This window comes from Artibeus jamaicensis, unplaced genomic scaffold, assembly GCF_021234435.1.
Source record: "Artibeus jamaicensis isolate MK-2021 breed Jamaican fruit bat unplaced genomic scaffold, CSHL_Jam_final contig_76, whole genome shotgun sequence".
Classification (NCBI taxonomy): domain Eukaryota; kingdom Metazoa; phylum Chordata; class Mammalia; order Chiroptera; family Phyllostomidae; genus Artibeus; species Artibeus jamaicensis.
The window spans coordinates 24302033-24323494 of NW_026521954.1; the positions used below are offsets into that span (position 1 = coordinate 24302033).

The following is a 21462-nucleotide window of genomic DNA, read 5'->3' on the forward strand; positions in this document are numbered from 1 at the left end:
CCCTCCCAGGGTGAGCCAGCTCCCAGGCAGGGGAAGGACCTCTGAGAGCACCCCTTCCTCTGCACACCGCCCAACCCGGGGCCCACCCCCCACCTGGCACTTGCACTCAGGGCCCCTGTCCCCTCCATCTTTCCAATCACCCCCGGGCAGGTACCAGGCTGCTTCAAACCGCCCTGAGCCCCTGAAATCATTCAGACTAGCCCCTCCGAAGCCTGCGGGGCCTGCCTTCCTGCCTCTTCCTGCAGAAGCCTCAGTAAAAGCTCTTGCCAGCCCACACCCCCTCATTCGCTCCACCTCCTGACCGACCCTGGAGCCTCTTGGTGTGGCCCCTTCTGGCGTGGCCCCTTCTGGCGTGGCCCTGCCTGGCGTGGCGTACCTCCCATTTCTCGGGATCTGAGAGTATAAAACCTTCTCCTGCACGGCAGCCACCTCCGTGCCCACATGTCTCACTGCACCTGCCGAACAAACCCTATAACCCAAGGGTTCCCAGATGATCAGCAGCCCAGCAGCACCAGGTGCTCAGATGGGGGCGTGGCTCCACACAGGAAAAGCCGGCAGCCACTCAACATCCACTTGACCCCCGGGGGCAGCTGGGTGGCGGGGAGGGTGAGGAACTTGTCTGAGGCCAAGAGAAATCAGTGCGGAGGAGGGAACCGAGTCAGGACCTCACCGGTTCCCCCGAACCTTGGGCAACCAGACTGGGCACTATCGTGTCTCATGGCACCTGTCTCAGGGCACCTGATGGGACCCTCTCTAAATCCCACCTGGAACCCTTATTCATTCATTTAGTTCATTCATTCCCTCCCAGGCTCTTTTGAGGTCGCTGACTCTGTGCCAGGCAGTGCCTGGGTGCTCGGGCGATAGAGGAATGACTCCAGCGTGGTCCTCATCCTCACGGTCCTCCAGGCCGGGTGGCGTGGGGGGGCAGGACAGGGGCACAGCTCAGTGGGATTGCAGCTGGAGTTGGGGGCAGCTCAGGCGATCCGGGGGCCTCCCTGGCCCTGAGATGGCAGGAACGTCAGCCGAGCCAGCTGGGGTCCACCTGCGTCTTGGTGTCCTCTCTTGTTTGAAGGAGCAGGGCCTGGAGCCTGGGGGCAGTGCCAGCCCCTCTGACCACCTCTGCTTTCCTGCCCGCCCTCGTCCCCTGGTCCTTCCACGTCCCCTGGTCCTTCCTATCTCATCCTGAGGTTTCATTTGATACAGTCTTTCTCACTTTTGTCCCCACATCTCAAGGCCTGCTGGGTGGTAGCTGGGCCTGGAAGTTGCATTCTCCAGGGAAATCTGGAAAGAGAATCCAAAATGCGTGACTGCCTCCTTCAGCCCTCGCACGACCGGCAAAGCCAGCATTACTGACACCCCAGGTAAGAAAGCCGAGACATTCTCCCACGCCGGGCAGGGGGCCGAGTGGCGGGGGTCGGGCCCTGGCCTTGCTCCAGGAAGAAGGTGGCGGTGAATTCAGATTTCTTGGAAGTTGAGGCCTTTCTGGGGTCTCTGCCGTGTCGCCCGCAGTTCAAGGGCTCCTGTGAAGACAGACACGCCCCTCAGGCACAAGGGTGTCCCGCTGAGCATTCTAAAGTATCGCAAAATCTGGAGACCACCTCCGTGGCCACCTGCAGGGGAAGGGTGGGTGCCCTTCTGTCATAGCCAGGCAGCTGTCCACCCTGCTGGCCTCCCAGACGCTGTGCAGGACGCTGACCTGTGCGAGGATGTCCATCGTAACTACCGAGCAAAAAAAGAACTCCCAGGGTGTAACACGCATCACAACCCCTCGAGGCTGAAATACCTGGAAAGGTGTGCCCTCTGTCGCCCCCGGGCTGGAATCAGGCAGTCTCCCCTTCCTGAGTCTGTCAGTGGCCCTCCCTGTTGCCACCAGAACTGCTGCCCAGGAAACAACAACCGTCTCATTGGAGACAGTCCCTCCCGGTTTCCACCAGGCCTGTGCTCGGGCGCAGAGGCCGCCTGGAAGAACAGAGAGCTTTGGAGTCCCTCCGGCTGGCCCAGGAGCGGGGGCTCCCCAGCTGGGCCCACGAGAACGCGGCAGCCTCTGGGGTGTGGGGGACGCCCACATGTGGCCTCTGCACTGGAGCTTTGTCTGTAAAAAAGGAAAAGCAGTTTTCTGCCATCTTCCTTTGAGAGTGAAAGCACCCACCCTGTGAGCCAAGGCCCGGCCCAGAGCACGCGCCCAGGACCACCGGGTCCTGCTTGTTCTAGTTGGGGCTCTTCTCCTGCTCGTCCTTGAGCCTCTCGGCTTCATCCTCCCAATCTTCCATCTCCCTGTTGCCTCTAGTCCTCACTCCCATAACCCCCCTCCCTTCATCTGGGCGGGTGGCAAGGGGCCCCCTGCTGCCCAGGCTTTGGCAGAAGCCTCCGCACCGCCCCGGGAAACAGAGGGTCCGTGTGATGATGGGGACAGCGTGCCCCTGTGTAGACAGAGGGCATCCAATGACCAGGTTTGGGTGGGGTCCCTACCTCCTGCTCGGAGACGACCTCTCGATGCCCGCGTTTCCCCTCTGTAAACGGGGGGCAACGGGAGCGCCGCCCCACAGCCTGGGTGGTGATTCAGTGAGAGAACCTACTCGGGGTGCTCCACGGGAGAGCTGGAGCCAGGGGGTGCCGGGCCGGCCAGCTGTGCGGCTGGACCAGTCGGGGTGCTCTGGACCAGGGGAAGGGACTCGGGCCATGCGACTGTGCCTCTGAGCAGGGCAGCCCCCTGTGGCTTCTCCTGGTGGGGTCTGTGGCCCCCACCCTCCCCACCTCGCCTTTCCAGCCTGTTCTTCCGGACTCTGCAGGGGGAGAGAAGGGCATGGCTTTGGGGGCTTCGCTGCAAGTTCATTTCCAGTCCCCAGACCACCAGCCCTTCCCGTCCTCACCAGGACCTGTGCAAACCCAGCCACGTTTTTCCTTTGCTCTTGACGAACCAATAACCTCAAAAATCTGAAAATAAAATGTCTACGGCCGCACAGCCAATGAAGACTGCGAGGCTTTGCAGACGTTATAAAACATCAAATTAGATGGAAAATTGCCCGGGGCTCCCGTAAATGAAAATTACTGTTTTTATAGGGAAAAATGACCCTTATAATAGCAACAAACAGTTTTGAGCTCTTCCTTTCCTGGGCGTGCTCCTGGCCCCGCCCTGGCCCCGCCCACAGTCTTGCACCCCGCTCTCTGCACACCTCCCCGGCCCTGTGATGAGGACGTGAGGTTCCATCCGAGTCTTTGCTCCCTGTCCCGAGAGGACATTGCGCCTTGTCCCAGGTTTTAGCCCCCTGATCGGTGCTGGCTGGATCCAGGCTTGGCGTGGGGCCATGAAAACAGTGCTGGGTACAGAATATGACAAAGTCTGCTGTGTGCCTTCAAGCTAGTTGCTTAACCTCTCTGAGCAGCACTCTCTTCCTCCATGAGAGAGGTGGGTATAAATGGACCAGGGGCACCCTGTGCCTGTAGGTACCGGCACGGCGATGTCCATGTGGGAAGCACCACCCCCACCCCCACCAGGCTCAAGCCAGGGTCTGCGCCCACCCATTAAGGTGCTCGTCCCGACCTGTCAACGTAGCTGTGCTTGTTTCCCTGCTGTGGGGTCTCAGAGAATATTGGGGGAGCAAGGAGAAGAGGGAAGACGCTGCTGGTTCTAGCTCAGGGGTTCTCAACCTGGGTGATTTTGCCCCGTGGGGGGACAAGCAGCAACGTCTGGGGTGTTTTTTATTTTCATGGCCGGGGGCTCATTGGCTGGTGCCCCTGGCCACGCGGTGGGTGGAGGGCGGAGATGCTGCTGAACATCTGCAATGCCCAGGACGGTCGCCCGCGGTGAGGGGTTAACCGTCAGGTCCTCGTCCCCAGGCAGAGGTGCCCTGCAGTGAGGAGTCCAGCCCGGCCAGCCGAGGTTGGTCCCCAGGCTGGCCTGACTCCCTGTGAGGCTGAGCAGTGCCCCTGGGACCCCGGAGCCACCATGCCCAGGCAGCTCCGTGACGCAGCCTGGCCTCTGTCGGGGGCCCAAAGCCAGACAGACCTAAGGAACCGGGAGGGGCGGGGGTCGAGGGCGGCAGATCAAGTGACGAAGGCCCGATGACGGCAGTGGAACTGGGGCGTCACCCGCTAATTTTAAGGAGTCCCAGCTCTCCCCTCTCCCCAGTTTAGACACCGTGGGAACCAAGTTGCTCCTTGCTTAAATGGAAGCAAACATTTGCACAAACGGAAGCTTCCTTTTTTGTAGCCGAGTGGAAATAAACTGACCTTTTGCAGAATTAAAAGTGGAGGGAGTGGAGGCCTGGGCGTCAGCGACCTCGGGCCCAGGCCGTGGTGGGCAGGCGGAAGCCGCGCCCCTTCGTGGGAGCCCACCCTGCTCTCGGAGCCCTGATTCCCGTCGGTAGAATGGCAGGCAGCCCGGGGCTACCGTGGGCCTGCAGCTCGGACGGTTTCAGAGGCGTCCGGATGCAGGGTGTGAGTGCAGGCCTGTGGCGGGGGTGTGTGTGTGGGGGGCACGGCGGTGGGGGGAGCACCGAGCCAAGCCTCGGCTTTGTGCGCTTGCAGTTTGGGAAGGAGGCCTGAGGATCGCCTGGTCCAACCTCAAGTCCAGGAATGCCATCGACTTCTTCCCAGGAGGCAACGTCATCTTTAAAAGTTTTTAAAAATATATTTTATTGATTTATTTTTATGGGGGGAACGGAGGGAGAGAGAGGGGGAGAGCAGCATTGATGTGTGAGAGAAACATCAAACTTCCCCCAGTTGCCTCTCATGCGCCCCCTACTGGGGACCTGGCCCACAACCGGGGCGTGTGCCCTGACTGGGAATCGAACTGGTGACCCTTCAGTCCGCAGGCTAGTGCTCAGTGCACTGAGCCACACCAGCCAGGTGATGCCATCTCTCTTTTTTTTTTTTTTTTGACCACCCAGGGGGCAGGGAACTCCCCAGCATGGACCGGCTTCTCTGACGGACAGCTCCTACTGGTGGGAGGTACCTTCCAACAAGTCAGCCTCTGCTCCTTAATTTCACATGTGACGTCAGCCAGAACAAAGGTGATTTTGACCTCCCGGCCCCCAGATGTCGCTGAGGCACACAGCCACAGAGAGCTCTTGGAAGACCCCCAGGTCCTGCACTTGACCCTCGTAGCCCCTGGAACCTTGGGTGTGTACGGGGGTCCCGCCCAGGCACACCAGCCCGGCCATGTTTGCTCTGGGCAGGGGCGCAGTCTAGGTCACGTGCTCCAGCCGCCGCGGGTGGGTAGAGTCTTCGTGGTCCTGGCCACTCCCCGCCGCTGTGGCCCGCAGGGGCGCGAGCGTTCACGGCCGAGGCCTGCAGGGCACTTCAGGTGAGGATGGCTGAGGCCTTGCGGGTTGTTTGCTACAGGAGACTAAACTGGCTCTTTTATGGGTTTGAATGATATCAGCAGGCTAATAATCCCGAAGGTCGTGGGAAATCGCTGCGGAAAACAATGATTTCAGCCCCGGGAGGCGGTCTCTGCCCGACTCCCCACACCCTTCCACCTGAGGCTCCAGGAATCACCTCATCCCTGGGGAACCGCTGTCACCGCACTGCTGCCGCGAGCAGCTGCCTTCGTGTCCCCCGACCTGTCACCACCTTCTGGGATCTCCCCGCCTCCGGTGCTGCCCCCAGTCCACCGTGCATGCAGCTGACAGGGTGACCTCTCTGGGTGGTGGTGGCCCTCCTCCCTGCTTCAAACCACCCTGGGGCCCCGGGGGCCCTGGGCTGCGTGCTGCTCCCGGCGCCTGGAAACCCACCTCACCCGGGCAAACTCCTACTTATTGCCAAACCCACTTTCTGTGCCTGTGACTCCTTCTCCGGAGCCTTCCTGAGGTAGGGACGCTAAGACAGGCACTGCCGTGCCCCGGAGCGGTCAGGACACCCCCTTCTCGGGGTCACTCCACTGTCTACTAAGAGCAACGACACTGGGAGCTCCATCTGCCCCACCCAGGACTAGCCAGCTTTATGCCAGTGAAAGCCCTACTCACTCACTCGTTTGTTTATTTATTCAACAAATATTTAGTGACCACCTGCAATGAGTCACGTACGATGATCCACGTTGGAAGCCCAGCAGTGAGCAAGACAGACGAAGGTTCCTGTCCCCATGGAGCCGACACACTGGCGGGGAGGTGGACCCGTGACGAAGCAAACACGTACAACACGGTAATGGCGGCAGGCCCAGGAGAGAAGAGCAAGGTCGGGGGAGGGCGTGGGGGTCGGAGTGGGAACTTGCGATGGAAGGGCCGGGCTCTGACCCAACCAGTGCTCCAGGACCGGGCGTGGCCGCTGTGGCTGCAGCAGAGTGGCCCTCGGAGAGGCAGGCCGTGAGGTCAGAGAGGTGGTGGCCCAGGTCCTGTGGGTGTCAGGCCGCGGCTGGGACTCGGGCCCTGCTCCGAGGGGTGTGGAGACCCACTAACGGGCAGTCAGCCGTGGACCGCTGTGGCTGGACCGCCTTGTCCTCAGGACCCTCGGGCTGCTCTGTGTGGGAGGGACTGTGGGGGGCTGCAGGGGGGCGGGGGCGGAGCAGACAAACCCGAGAGGGGTTCTGGTGGCTTGGCCCAGGCTTGGGGGCAGTGGAAAAGGCACAAAGGGGTGCTTGGAGTACAGGTAGTTGTGGCAACCAGGACATTTTATTTTTAGCCCAATTTTAATGATGAAGAATTGGAGACACAGAAAGGTCCAAAAATGTGCCCAAGGTCACATAGATGAGGGCTATGTACGGGACCCACATAGCCTGCACGTCTGTCCCCCTGGGCCATGGGCTTGGGGAAGGTCTGACCCTTCATTGTATCCCACACTGAGCACACAGTAGGGCTCAGCGCCATCCAGGACGAGCTCCGCATCTTCAGGGGACATGGTTCATTCCAGCTAGTGGCCACAAGAGGGCAGCAGTGCTTTTCCCTGCAAAGAGAGTTGCCTGACTCCAGCTTCAGGCCCAGAGTCAGCACTGGCTGGTCCCAGGTCCACAGGCGAGGGTAGCCCCTGACTGGTGACCTCTCCCCCAGCCCAGCCCCCTGCTGTGGCCAGAGGAGAAGGACACATCTGAGGACCCTGGGTGGAGACTGGACTGGGCCATCGAAGCCCACATGGCTATACCCCTTCCTATCCCCCCATCTTATACCCGAGAAATCGAGGCCCAGAAGGGGGTAAGGACTTTCCCAGGCCCCATGGGGGCTCGATGCCAGTGTGGTTGCTGGGGTCTCTGAGACTCAGCCCTTCTCCCAGGTGACACTTTTCTGTGGCCCCAGGGACCTCCTCGGCCCGGCTGACACAGGGGGGCCGAGGAGGGGGACTATGTGGGGTGCCCAGGGTCCGATTAGTTTCTGTGGCTTCCCGGTGGGAACAAGGGCCGAGCGGCCCATCAGGGAGGATGCCAGCCCTGGTCCGTTTTCTTCTCGTCCGCAGACCGCAGAGCAGCCATCGTGAACGGCAAACCGAGTTAGAATCCTCAGCTGTGGGAATCATTGAGGACGTTAACCGAGCGAGCGTGATCTTTGTAAGCATCTTCTACTGACCTCTGAAAGAGCCGGCATCTCTACTACTGATTACCTCTGAGAGAGCTGATCTTTGTAAGCATCTGTCTACTACTGGACTTGACCTCTGAGAAGAGCGTGATCTTTGTAAGCATCTGTCTACTACTGGACTTGACCTCTGAGAATCCTCAGTCCCTTCAGAAACAGGCATAGAAAGTCTCCTTAATCCTTGTTTCCAAAACCCCCAAATAATTATTTGCTTGAGGAGCTGAGAGCCTCATTTGCATGTGTGAATCTGCTCATAATTAACAGCATTTGGCAGGCAACCGCTCCACCACCTTGGCCAGCTTCCGAGGGCTCCGGCTTTTCCCGCTGATGGGAAGTCCGGGTGGAGCTTTGGGCTCCTCCGAGTGCCCCGCTGTCCCTGAGTCCTTCCAGCAGGCGGCGTCCGCCCACCCTACTCGCCACATCTCCCGCTCCCTAGTGAAGGCAGCTGCTGACCTTGATCAGCGTGTCACCGATTATCAGCGGAACACCTACTGTGTGCCAGCCTCTTTCCCAGGTTCTCCATGCCACATTCATCCATCTGCCTGTTCGCACAGCCCTATCTGGGAGGTATTACGATTAACTCCCTTTTGCAGATGTGAAAACTGAGGGGACAGAATTAAGATTTGAGTGCAGGCTGCAGGCTCGAGGGCGTGTCTGGTTAACGTGTGTGCCGTCCTCTCTGTCCGGCACGGAGCCATCTATCTGCCTGCGTCCTGGATGGTCTAGGTGGGCCGCGCCGCCTTCCGGGCCCTCCTTTCTTTCCGGCAACTCCAACGCTCTCCCAGGTTTCCCCTTAGACCCCGTACTGCAGGAGGTCTTCCTAGCATCTGGCCCCTTGCTGGTAACACGGGGAGTCCTCAGTTTGTGCCCAGGGTCTGTCCACTGGGAGAAGATGCTTTCTTCCCTGCTGTGGTGAAGGGTCTGCATCCCTTAACTTCTGCCCACGGCGACCTCCCCGGCTTCCCAAGGCCTGACTCTGTCCTGTTTACCACCAACATTCCCCCTGAGATGCGGGAGCACAGTCCATGGGTTTATCCTATTTGCTTTTTTTGGCTGGAAGAGTAACCAGAGGGTGGGTTGATTTCAAGGTCAAAACAAGCCCCCTTTGTGTGGCATCACAAACAGCTAGGACATTTCCCGTGCAGCCCTGTTAAGTTCGCTGGCCCCCAGCCCCAGCCACTCCCAGAGCCTAGAAGTGGTAAAAGTAACCCTTTCCCTCCCAAAGCATGAGTCATGCAAGAACTTTGCAAAAGGATGTGTAACAACGTGCAACCGTGAGGGGTGAGGGTCACCCTGCCGCTGAGAGCCTGAGGGTGCAGGCGGAAAGAAAGTCACGTGACCTCGGACAGTGGAGCGGCTCCAAGGCCGTTCCTGCCCGACACCTGCACCTTCAGGTAGTCACTTCCCCGTCGGAAGGCTCCCCTTTGTCATCTTTAAAATGGGGGAAATCCCGTTTTTCCTAAATGCACCTCGGCCTAGTGTTGACCCACAAAACATCATATGGGTCCTTGTGTCACTGGGGCTTCCTGAAGCCCAGAGCATTCGGGACCACAGAGGCACTCGGGGACGGGTGATGTGCACGTCCGGGGAGGAGGGGCCAGGGACGGGCTGCTGCCTCTCCTGCAGACGGATCCACGGCTGGCTGGCCGTCTGCGCCGGTGCCTGGAGGGGGCACTTATTCTGGGGCCCAGTCTCCTTGGAGGAGGCTCCGCCTGTGACCACAGATGAGCAGGGGCCACTCGGGCGTTCGGGCACCTGGACCGTGCACAGCCGCACACGCTCACCCCCAGCAGTGCCCCCCCCCCCAGGCTGCAGCCGGAGAGGCTGGGCCGACTGGGAGCCAGGCTGGTCAAGTGGTCTCAGAAGTCCTGTGTCACCACTGTGGCAATGCCACCTGTAAGAGGGGACTGAGACCTCAGCGCGGCCGATGGACCAGAGGGACCCCGCGGTGCCAGCAGTTCAGGGGCACTGCGCCCCGTGGTGGCTGTTCTCCTCCCCAGTGAGGGGTTTTTGATTTGTCCTCACGGCACTGTGGCTCCAGGGAAGCCTTCCACCCTCAAAAGCGTGCATCTGAGCTCATTGTCTCTGCTAAACCTGTCGCCTGTGCCTTCCCGAGAACCAGGCGCTGTATCTGACTCACTTCACAGTACTGAGTCCTTGCTTCCTCGCTTTTAATCCAAACCACCTTTTTTTTTTCCCTTATGAAATACTTCCCATGAGGCTGTGAACTTGATGAACCATTCCAGAACTTTCTATCTGAAACTGAACGGAGGAGGAACTGACCTGGAAACGTGGGTTTCTGAGTGCAGGGGAAGGGGAGGGGTGGGGGGCAGGCGGATGGCCTTTCTGACGGGGACATGCTGAGTCCTGGGCCGGAGCAGAGAACTGTCACAGCAGCCCACCGAAAAGGCCCGTCTGAAGGGAAAACACAGGGAAAAAATTCTCCGTGGGACACAAAGCACAGATTGCCAGCGCGACGAATGACGGGCTATCCAAAGCAGCAGAGGTGTCAGGGGCATTTCTGGGCCTCGGAGAGCGGACGGGGTCGTCAGGGTGAGAGGCTGTGAAGAGGTCGGATGAGGTTCTCTCATCAGGTGGCCGGGGTGGGTCTCCCTGGAGCCTTCAGGACATGGAGGAGATGGGCACAGGGCTCCCACTGTGGGGAGTGGGTGAGCAGAGGGCGCAGAGGCCCCGGCCAGCAGCTGGAAAGGGAAGAAGTACTTAGGCCTCGAGGCTTGTGCAGCTGGGCAGCTGGGTGGCCCCGGCCAGGCTGTTTACGTCTCTGAGACTCAAGCCGAAGCTTCGGCCCAGTCCCTGGGGGCTCCTAGAAGCACATGGCAAGTCCTAAAAAGTCCCCGGAGAAATCCTTTCTGCTGATTTCCCCAAAACGGAAAGGCTTCTGAGCAGCGGGCTCAGGTCTGGAGCCCTGGGTGAGTACCAGCTCTGCCCCCTCTCAGCCTGGTCGCCTTTGGTGGAGCACCAAACCCCTCTCCCCAGCTCTGTGTTAAATGCCAAAGTGTAGCTCCGCTCTCTGCAGGGAGAGGTGGTGGGAAACCAGCCCCAGCTGAATAGTACTCGCGTCTTGTAATGGGAGGTGGGTTCGGTTATTCCCCGGAATGAAACGGCTATTCTAACCTGTAAACTCTGGAATATCTGAAACGTAGAGTGATCATTAAGTACCATGGACCCACCACTCAGACTCAGTAAATGTTAACATTTTTCTCCCATGCTTGTGTTTTTTTTAATCCAGTATAGCTGCTGTAGTTTCGGTCCTATTTCCCTCCTGGACCCTGGTCCCCTGAAGCAACCAGTCTCATCAACAGGCTGTTTCCTGCCCATTTTCCAGTGCTTCTGAGAAGTTGTCCTCACCCCCCACCTTGCTGCACAAAGCTTTTTTGTTTCCACTTGGCCCAGGGCATGGGAGAGGGCCCCAGGGTGGTGAGAGGCTGCCTAGTGACAACAGGGAGAGGCCAGGGACCAGGGGGACGCGAAGGCCTCTGGGCCCCAAAGGGGCCCGTGTTCAAGGGGAAGCTTTTCCAAGAGACATCCAGCCTGAGGGCCCGCCGGCCAACAGAGGCGAGTCAGGTGGTCACCCTTCTTCTTGATGAGTTTCACCTGCTCACCCAGGAAGTGGCTCCTCCGGAAGTCACAGAGCTCTGGGTCCGTGCAGGCAGAACCAGGGCCTGCAGGTCCATAAGCGCCTGTGTCAGGCTCTTCTCCAGGACCGCGGCGGTCCCATGGCGTCCTGAGAGTTACCCCCTCATCCTGGGACGACCTCTGCAAGCCCTGGAAGAAGACCCGGCCACCGAGCTGGTTTTGCATCTTCAAGAGCTGCTTCCGCTGGCCTCGCCCACGCCCTCCAGGGCCATGCATGTCCTCGCCGTGGACACAGAAGCCCAGAGAGAGGTAGGTGTGGGGGCCCACAGACGCAGGGTGACTCCTCTGTTCGCGGGGCCTCCACTGCAGTGGAAGAATTCTGACAAGTTTGGGAGCTCGTGGCTGCCCGGCAGTGAGAGTCAGGCTCAAAAACGCTGCTGGCTGGTCTCAGAGGCGGAGGACGAGGATGGGTGAGGTGGGTGGAGACTGGAATGGAGGCTGGAGGGGGTCGGAGGCTGGAAAAGGGGGCGTCCGTGGGTCTGAAGTGTCCTAACCCTGTTGCAGCGAGAGACAGATTGGAGGGACTGCGGAGGATCTGCCCCAAGAAATTTTTGAAAGCTCTGAAAATATGCAAATACCCTAAGGGAGGACTGATTGCGGTGTTGACTCGTTTTCCTAGTGGACAATGGCTTTGAGCTCAGGCGCCTGGATCATCCCTTTGATGGCTGTGTCAAGGAATGAGCGCAGCCCATGGCTTGGCTGTGTCACGGGCCAAGCGCAGCAGGGCTCTTTCACCCTCCGGGAGACTTTTAGGGTGCTGCCTTTTCCTTGTTTCTGGTAGGGCAGATAACGAGGCAAAGGCTAACACCCTTGTCTGCGTGGCCTGTAGGTGTTCGCCTGAGACGCATGCGCAGAAATGAAATCCGGTTGCCAAAGTTAGGAAACCGCCGGCGGAACAGTCGGTATCAGTTTACACTTCCGGGCGCACCACGAGGTTAAGTTTCTGCCAGTCCTGCGTTAGCAGGCTCGGTGTCTCCCCTGCTGGTGGCTTGAAAATGGCACTGCATTGCGGTTTTAGCGGGCGCTCTCCTGTTGCTGGAAACGCTCCACGTCTTCCCGTGCATTCAAACACCCCTTAGGGTGTCTCCTTCCAGGTTAGGACGTCCAGGTCCTGGCACTTCTCTGTCTTCCTTACTGGTTTGTGGGCAGTTTGGGTGCCAATAGTTGGCAGTCAACACATGCGTTTTCCAGTCGGTGCGCGTGTTTCTTTAGCTTTGCTTACTGTGTCTTTTAAAAATGTTATGCTGTATTTATTAATGTTTTTCATTCTTGAATGCCATCTTTGGATCCTGCTTACAAATTCTTCCCTGATCCTAATAACACAACGGTATTCTGCCATGTGTTCTTCTAAATATTTGAAAATACAGCTTCACTTATTCCTTTCTGTGTGCGGTGTCAGGGAGGAGCGGGTCTCCATCTTTTCTAGGGGGCCAGCCGGTCGTCCGGGTGCGGTTGGGTGTGTTGTCTGTTGTTGTCCCCAGGTTTGTGACGTGTGCTCAGAAACTCGCCCGTTCCCGTCGGTCTCTTTCTGGGCCCCTGTTCTGTGCCATTGGGTTCCTGTGATCCCTGCGTGGGTACCCCAACTCCATGACTTATGGAATGACAGAACAAGTCCCGATGCCTGCTGGGAGATCCCCTCCCCCAAGTAGTCTTTTTCCAAATTCACTGATCTTTTATACTTTTCTGTAAATTTTAGGCTCAGCATATCAATACTCGTCCTGCTGGGATGTTCACTGGTTATACTGAATTTATGTTATTTTCAGACTCATCAGCATAGCCTGTCTTTTTATTTATATAGGGCCTTTTTATGTCCTTTATTAAAGTTTTATAATAATTTGCTCTGTAAAGTTGGTACATAATTTCTCATATTTCCAGGTACCTTATAGTGTTTGCTGCTATTATAAATGAGATTGGTTTTTAAATAGCTTTCGTAATTAACCTTTGATGTTTTATGCGAATGCTATATTTTTATTTATTAAATGTGAACTAAATAATATATATATTTTCCTGAAGACTGACAAAATAGCGAACCATCAGCGAGTTTAAGGAAAAATCATGCTACTATTTTCCAGTGCTCCCTGTTGCCCACCTCAGACTGTCCTCTTCCTCCGCTCCCACGGGGGTGTCTTCTGTCCTGAATATTGTTTTAAGCACTTTCTTGAACATATATATGTATGTGTGTATATATATGTATGAATTCATATACATATATATATACATATATATGAATTCATATATATATGAATTCATACATATAAATCCTCGCCCAGGGGTATTTTTTATTGATTTTAGAGACAGAGGAAGGGGTGGGGGGAGAGAGAGGGAGAGAAACATTAATGTGAGAGACACCAGGAATTGAACCTGTAACCTTTCGGTGTACCGGAGGACGCTCCAACCAGCTGAGCCGCCTGGCTGGGCACCCCCAAAATGTATTTTATGCGTTGCCTGCTTTTTTCCTTTATAGAAACGGGGTGGTTCCGAATCCCTTCTGCTCCTCGGTGTTAGGTACTGAGGTTCCGCCACGTGACCCCTGTCAGAACTCCGCAGGGTATTTGCGGGCACCATCATTGGCGGACTTCCAGGTTGTTTGCAGTAATTTGCCATCATGGAATCTTTCTGCCCTGAACACCCGTCGATGTGCTTGCTGGGGTACAAGCGCAGGCATTTCTCTGGGGTATGTTCTAGGGTTGAAACGGCCGGGTCACAGGGTGCACACCCCTTGATATTTCTGAGGTAACACCATACCCTGTCCTAAGTTTTCGCGCCTCCAGCAGCATCACGTCAAGTACCAGGTGTCCCCACTCATGCTTGATATTGTCACACTTGCCACTGCTAGGCTTGTTTATGGTACAAAAGGGTGTTTCACTGGAGCTTCACTCTTAAATCCAGAGATGGAGACACATTGTCCGAATCCACCCATTCCCAAAGGTCGGCATGAGAGCTAAGTTGGCAAGGGGGAAAATAGACTTGGAAAGAGTTTGGAAATTGCACACTCTCCACATACTCAAGATGGTATCACCACCAATAAATGTGGCGCATCTTGGAGCTCCTGGGCAGGGTGTCGGAGCTCTGCTCTGGGCCTGGCCGTGCAGGAGCCGCACAGTTTCCAGACCCGGCAGGTCTGCAGAACTCTGGGCGCGGGGGAGGGCGCTCACTGCTGTGACAGCCACCAAAGTCTGAGCCGTCTTCTGAATGAGGCACCTCTTCCAAGCAGCCTGGAACCACAAGGGAGTGAATTAAAATGCAGCACCTCCAGAGCACACCCCACTTTCTTCGTGGGACGGCCAGAAAATGCTTGAAAAAATACGTCGGGCTGCATTTGAAGATCATGATTGCAAATGTTTTAAAAATGCACGTCCAGTGTCTGAATAATTCCCACGATGCCCTCAGTGTGAAGTAATAACGAGTTGCGACAGCTGCCTGGGCTGCTTTCTGCAGAACTGTGCTCTGTTCTTCTGTTTTTAACGCCTCCTCCAGCGCTTCCTCTATCTCAGGGCGCTTCCCTGCTCTGTCCCCTGAGGTCTGGATCCGACCACCTGCAGACCTGAACACCGTGCAGATGCAGGTGGTGCTGTCACACCGTCAGCCCTGTGGCAAATCAGTGAGGCTTGCGCCGTGAGGATTTTGGCCAAGTGATGCTCAGTTGGTTTAAACCACCACTGTCGGGCGTGAAGGTGTCAGGATGATCTGATCTCTGCAGTCGGTGCTCAGGGCCAGTCAGACTGACGACAGAGCTTTCAGCTGTTCTCAGGGAGCAAAGCTTGGGGCTTTGTGCTGTCCCTGCTGCCGGCTGCGGCCCTGCCGGTCATGTTTGATGGTCAGAGCTCCGGAACAATGAACACCCACAAGACGTGTGTGTGCATATATGCTCGCGAGTTACTGAGGCTTTGATGTTGACCAAATCAGCGAGAATCAGCAGTTCCTGCACATAGGCAGCAGGCCTCTGAGGCTGAGCACAGGCCATGTGTGGACAGGGTGCACTTTATGAAGGAGGGGCACAGACCACCTGGAACCACAGACCTTAACTGCTGTGGCCTTCCCAGTAAGCCATGTCCAGTGTCCCTAAACACCCACAGCGTGGTGACCGAGCACCTCCAGAGGTCAGGCATGGTGCCAGGTGCAGGCACGAAGATGTGGTGGTCCCTGCCTTTTGGGGCTCCCCGTCATGTGTGTGGGACACACCAGGTGAGCACATGAACATGTGACCTGGTGGCCAAGTGCTATGTGTCAGGGGTGCTTCGCAGAGACTGACAGGTGTGGGGGTGGTAAATGGGGAATTGCAGACCAAGCTGCGAAGGTACATGTCGCTCAGGGTGGAAGCCGTGGGGAGCCGGTCAGGAGGCGGGTGTTGGAAACAGTGTTCTGCTGTCGGAAGGAAGCCGCATGGTGGGGAGGGGGCAGCGGGGGACACTGTTTGGGGTGCCTGGTTCTAGCCATCCTAGAAACCCAACGCGGTGGCACTGGGGCTGGGGCTTCTGCACAGAAGATGGAACCCTGACGAGGCTTCCTCATCAACCATCTGAGAGGCCGGAGGCTGAAAAGTACGGCCCGTGCGCACAAAAGGGAGGAAAAGACACAAAACGTAGGTCACGCATGACGGATTTTCAGCAATCCAGTTACTTAACTGAGTTGTTCTTGTAGGTGTCCTGAATTAAGCTGTTTCAGCCTCAGAGAACCAGGGTGGGGCCCTGGGGAGAGTATGGGCTTCAGCGCCCTCCAGTCCCACCCCCTTACCTGCTGGCAACCTTCGGCAAGTCACTTAATCCAGGAGAGGCTCGGTCTGCGGCCGTGCCTGACCCCAGCTCTGTTCCACGTACTCAGTGGACTGGTGTTTGCACTGAGCACCAGAGGCCACACTGCCCATCGGTGCCACACAGCGTCCAGCGTGTCCCCAAGCCCAAACTGGAGCATTTCCCAATGCTGGAAAGACAGACACTCGCAAAGGGGGGTGGAAGCAGACCCAGAAATGCTGGTGCCAGGTGCAGAAGGTGGGGGGGGGGGAAGGGTGCCCCCTGCTGAGAGCAGTGCCCTGCCGAAAGTGGGTAGGCACCCACCTTAGACAAGAACAGCAGGACACGGGTTTCTCGCTGGAAGGATCGTCTTTATTTGCTTTTCATCACCTTTCAGGGAAAGGGTGGTCTCGGTGCTGTGAAATTACGGACCTTGCGAATAGGTCTTACAGGCAGTAATGTTTCCTTAAAAACCAGAGGTAACTCTAGGGAAGGTTGTGGTGGAGGAGGGCAGGGAGCAGAAGTCGGGTTAAATCTAAGCCGGCTCCTATCGGGAAAGGAAAGCAGTGCGGCTGCTGCATTCGAAGGGCACTGGGCACTCAGCCTTTGTTGTTCCCCAGCTCGTCGTTCGGAAGCGGGAAGCTGGTGTCCGCTTTTCTTAGTGGTCAGCTCAGCCTGCTGGCTCCAGTGTCTAAGCCTAAGTGTCCTGGTGAGGCAAGCCAAGGGGGATGGAAGCGAGGCCTCTAGCTGTGCTCAAGGGGAGTCCTGGGGTCGGGGCGCAAGCCCTGCTTCCCAGAAGGTGGGGAGACATGTGACAGTTTGAGATGCTACAGTAAACAGGGAGACCTGAGGGGACCGAGGCTGCAGCCCATTGCCCTGGGCTGCCGGCATCATCCCATCCCCTCGGGTCCCGGCTCCGGGCTGGGCCGCCTTAGCCGTGACGGTCGGGCAGGGCCGTGGTGGTCGGCATTGGGTACTCCAAGGCGCCACAGTCGTCGGTCAGGAACACCAGGTCCTGGAAAAGGCGAGCCATGAGTGGGCTGTCACCAGGGGTGGCTGCAGAGCCCAGGCTCAAATGCCGGACTCCTGGCTGCCCTCAGACCGTTCCTTGGGGTGGCAACTGCCCATCCCTTACTCTCCCAAGGAGAGCTGGTCACATCTTCACGTTCCCGCAGAGTCTCCTGTCTTCTTTCTATTTATTGAGTTCGCTCACACGTTGGTTGACCGGATGGATAGATGGGGAGGGTGGGAATGAGCGGATGGCCCTTAATTACCGACCGACACCTGCAGGCCAGGCAGTGGGGACGCCGTGGGAAGGGGCCAGAGCGCACGTGCGTACGGTGCAGAGTCAGAGCAGCCGCACGGGTGTGTTATTTGTGTCTTCTTCCCATCTCCGCTGCCCCCACCCCACCCCATGGACCACGGGGGGCAGGAAAGGACGGGGAGCACGGGTGTGGGGAGCAGGCGCCTGACGTTTCTTGGACGCACGAACAGATGCAGTATAACTGGACTGCTGACTGTCAAAGTCGCCCGAGGGTGTGCCCGGGCCAGCATGCTGCCAGGAACCCTGCCTCAGTCCCCGTCCTGGGTTCTTAGGTCAGGGAGTTACCACAGTGCCGCGAGACACACACGGTCAGGGTGCACCGTTATTATCCTCCCAGTGACCCCGAGGCGGTCACTGTCCCCAGCTCACAAGCGAGGGAGCTGGCTCAGAGAGGTGAGGGGTCCTGCCATCGTCGTCGGTGAAGTGGGAAAACAAAGACCGGAGCTCGGGTGCGTCCGAGGCCGAGCCCCTGCCCGTCCACATCTCAGCTACTGCTGGCCTCCCGCTGCTTCTGCCTCCGGCCCCTCTTCTCCTGCCACGATCACACTCGAGCCCCCCACCCCCACCCCCGCACGAAGCCTCCTCTGACCCCGGAAGGGGATGGGGAGTTCTCAGATCCTGTGGCCCCTGCCCCTCCTGTGGCCCTGCCTGGCTCCCCGCAGAGTCTGGGTCACTTGGTTATTAACACGTGGGCCTGGTGGTGTCCCCGAATCAGCGCGGAGCTTGTGGAGGTGAGACGCTTGTTCTGAGTCCCCAGCACTCACTGAGGGAGACCCTGGTTGAGGAAGGGCTGTGTGCGTGTGTGAGAGAGCAGGAAGCGTCTGTCATCTTTCCTCCCCTCGCTGGCCCCTGTTAACCCTTTCTTAACCTTTTCTTAGCCCTTCCAGTGGTGTCGGGTCACTTACCCTCCTGCAGAACGAGTTCATGATGGTGTAGAGTTTCCGCACTCTCTCCCTCAGGGCGTCCACCTGGGCCACTCTCCAGCACTGGGGGGTTGCCACGAAGTCCCGCAGCTTGGCCAGCACGCAGTAGTTCTGGGAGTGGGGGCAAGGGGTCTCATGGGGGACTCCAGTAGCCACAGGAGTGGGAGCTGGGGGCTCCTGTGACTTTTACCCGAGATCTCGCCCCCACCCTCGCCCGTGCCTCCCCTGGGCAGGCGGACCCTTCTTACATGTATGTCCAGGTACAGCCTGGGCAGGTACCGCACACACGGCTCCTGCAGAGAGGGACGCAGCCTGAGCCCAGGCACAGAGGGCTCCCGGCCGCCCTTCGACAGGACCCGCCCCACGTGCTGGGCTGTGAGGCCACCATGCGCAGGGTTTCCATGTCCTGTGGCCGTGTTGCTCCGGAACCCAACGGTCAGAGTGCAGACTTGGTGTCATTAACTGTGAGTTAGGGGACCGCCTTATATTGTATGTAGCCACACCTGTAAATATATGTAAATGTGCCCACTCCCACAAATATACACACGTGTATGCATAGATTAAAGAGCTCTGTAGCTGCGGTCTAGGTGTAGCGATGTATATGATATACTGTATTAGTACAGAAGCGCACACGCACGTGTACTTTGCTGTATTTTACTTTGGTGCGGGCCTGAAGGCCGGGGACCCAGATTCCGGTCCTGCGCCACCAGCATGGGGTTTGCGGGCCCCTACCACCTTCTCTGGAACTCCCTGTGTGGCCCGGGGCGGGTCTCCTATGGGACTCGGCGCCCCAGTTGTGAAATCGGAGTTAGGATGCGTAATCGCGCCTCTTCCGTCCAGCTCTGCAGTTCTGACCCCTACACAGTGTCACGGTTTAACACCAGAGTCCTTCCGAAGAGGTTGCTCTGCGCAGGCAACCCCAAGGAGTCCGTGGGTGAACTGGGGCAGGAACTCGGCGGAACGTGGTTACAGAAGAACGTTGACTTAGATGGCGGCAAACTGTGGAAACTGCAGAGCTGCTGTGCTGTTTGACCCAGTCCTCTCGTGCACATGCACTCACACGTGTGCACACGCACTCACACACACCCGCAGACACACTTCCATACCACTGCGCAGACTGGGAGCTGAAATACTCCCCCCGGGGTGTCATGTCAGCAGTCACCTCTAGGGGGCAGGACTGCAAGTAATTCTTTGTCCTTTGTGCCTCTTCCAGCCGTTCCACAAACTATGCAACTTTCATAATTAGAAGAAAGTAAACATTATTTAACTTTAAAAGAAAATGCAAAGAAATCGTTAGGGCACCATAAACTCCACATCTGAGAAACGTTATGTTTTGTTTGAAGTGTTTGCAAGTGTTAAAGAGACACCTAAATTTTACCCAAGTTTTTAATGAGTTCAGAATTCACTTTGTTTCAACACGGTGGTCAGGAGGCCTGGGTTCCAGTTCTGGGCCGCCCTCCGTCTGACTGAGGCAGCGGCTGCCACTCCCGCAGCCCCCCACCAGGCCCGTGGTCACCCTCCACACCCTCACAGCTGCCCCTGACCCCGGAGTGGGACCCTGAGGTCAGGGGCTGAAATTTGCCCAGGTCTCAGGTCCAGGTCTCAGGTCCCACAGCAGCCGGGGGTGGAGCCAGTTCTGGGAGTCACCCCCAGAGAGCCCACTGGCCAGGGAAGAGAATTCATCAGCCAAACTCAATGGGAGGTTTTTCCTTCCTTTTCACATTGCACAACAGATCCTCTGATATTTGCTAGCAAGTTACAAGCAAAAATTGTGAAGTCTTAGATTATGTTCCTTTGTACTTAAGAAAAAGTGCAAACCATTGGTATTATATTTAAAAGGATGGAAATAAAAAATACCTTTAAGAGTAACAATGACCAGAAAGAGCACTTTCTTTTTTTTTTCTTGGTTCAAAGGCACATTTTTGGGGACTGGGTCTGCACAGACCCTCCTGGTCCGTGCAGGCAGAGGAGACTCACCGAGGGCTCAGTGGCCTGCAGGCTCTGGAAATCCCGGGTGATCTGCCGGCTCAGGCCCAGCATCCTGGAGTAGCAGGTCGGGGGCGCGGGCCACACGGTGGGGGGCCCCGCCAGGAGCAGCAGCAGCAGGGAGAGCAGCCAGGGCGTCATGGTACAGAGGGACCTCCTGCAGCTCCAGGCCAGCTGCCCCTTTAAGCAGCTGCTTGGGGGTGGGCCTCCAGGCCTCCATTTCCTGTGGGGCCCAGCCAGGCCATGGAGCACGCCCACCTGGACACTGGCTCCTTTCAGACCCCTTGTGAGAGGAGGGGCTGCCTGGGGGGTGCTGGATGCCTGGAGGGCAAGCGGGGCGGTGCTCTGTGCACTTCCAATACAAGCGTCTCCCTGGTCAGGGGCTTTGCCTGAAGGGGCAGGACCCACAGATGAGGGGAGTAGAGGACAAGAGGGAGACCGAGATGGATGAGGGGGAGGGGCAGCCGAGGCCAGGGGTGGGCGGCCAGTCCCCTCAGACTGGGGACCTGTTATAAAGCTGGCTGATTTCCTGGAGCAGATGGCGGAGGGAAAGGACCAGCAGTGACGGATTGAGCACCAGCGAATGGAGCTTGGGGTCACGCAGCTGGGTGTCCACATCCACCCCCCACTGACCAGCTATGACTGGGCGTCTGGAAGGTGGGCAGGTGCTGGCACCCATGGCAGGGGGTGGGTGAGCATTCCCCCAGCTAGCCCACGCCAAGCTCCCAGCCCAGGCCCCGCACGGAGCAGGCCCTAAGGCCAGGCCAGCAGTTCCCCCAATGTGCTGCTCTGTTACAGGGTCCCCTGCAGGCCATGCTCCTGCGATGGGCACAGTAAGTGGTCTCCTTAGATGGTTGGTGGGACACATAGTTACTCACCTCTGGCACTGACCTTGGGTGGGTTTCCTAACACTTCCCTCCCTGTCCCCCTGTCAGTGACATGAATTAATGGTGAGGAATAAAAGACTCTGAGCTAATGCCACTAGGCTAATGTCAGAGCCGATGTCACCGTCTCCAGTCCTGCAGCCGTCCCTGCGCCACCGGGGCCTCAGGAAACAGCCCCCTGTTCCAGGTGGGAAAACAGGCTCAGGCAGTTCCAGCAACTTGCCCAAGGTCACAAAGCTGGAGGGAAATGGGCGATTGGAACGGGACCTGCGGTTGGAGAGGAGTTTGGGCCCGTGGGCTGCCTGAGACCGTGGGACCCGCAGGGAGAAGGAGCTGCTGTGAGAGGAGAGGAAGGTTCTCACTTTATACCAGGCGTCACTTAGGCACAGCCGACGCCCGAGCTCCCAGAAAGCCAGTGGAGTGGGGGTGCTTCCCATTTCACAGAGGGGGCTAGCGAGG

General features: G+C 57.7%; 2 protein-coding genes across 3 annotated transcripts in view; one reads left to right on the forward strand and one right to left on the reverse strand.

Moving 5' to 3' along the window:
* Positions 1-11318: 11318 nt before the first annotated feature.
* Positions 11319-21462, forward strand: part of STK32B (serine/threonine kinase 32B) — a 204760-nt gene continuing 194616 nt past the window's right edge. The window contains exon 1 of one of the 2 annotated variants that reach the window (XM_053672497.1): positions 11319-11405. The gene's annotated coding sequence lies outside the window, so the exon portion shown is untranslated. Of the gene's footprint in view, positions 11406-12124; positions 12251-21462 lie in introns of those variants that run through there. The other variant, XM_053672494.1, reaches the window with a different exon arrangement.
* Positions 16276-20438, reverse strand: CYTL1 (cytokine like 1). Its single transcript, XM_037126976.2, is given in 5 exon segments — positions 16276-16901; positions 18116-18244; positions 18382-18426; positions 20111-20290; positions 20292-20438. Coding segments are annotated over 5 exon segments (486 nt in total). The 5' UTR covers positions 20340-20438; the 3' UTR covers positions 16276-16817.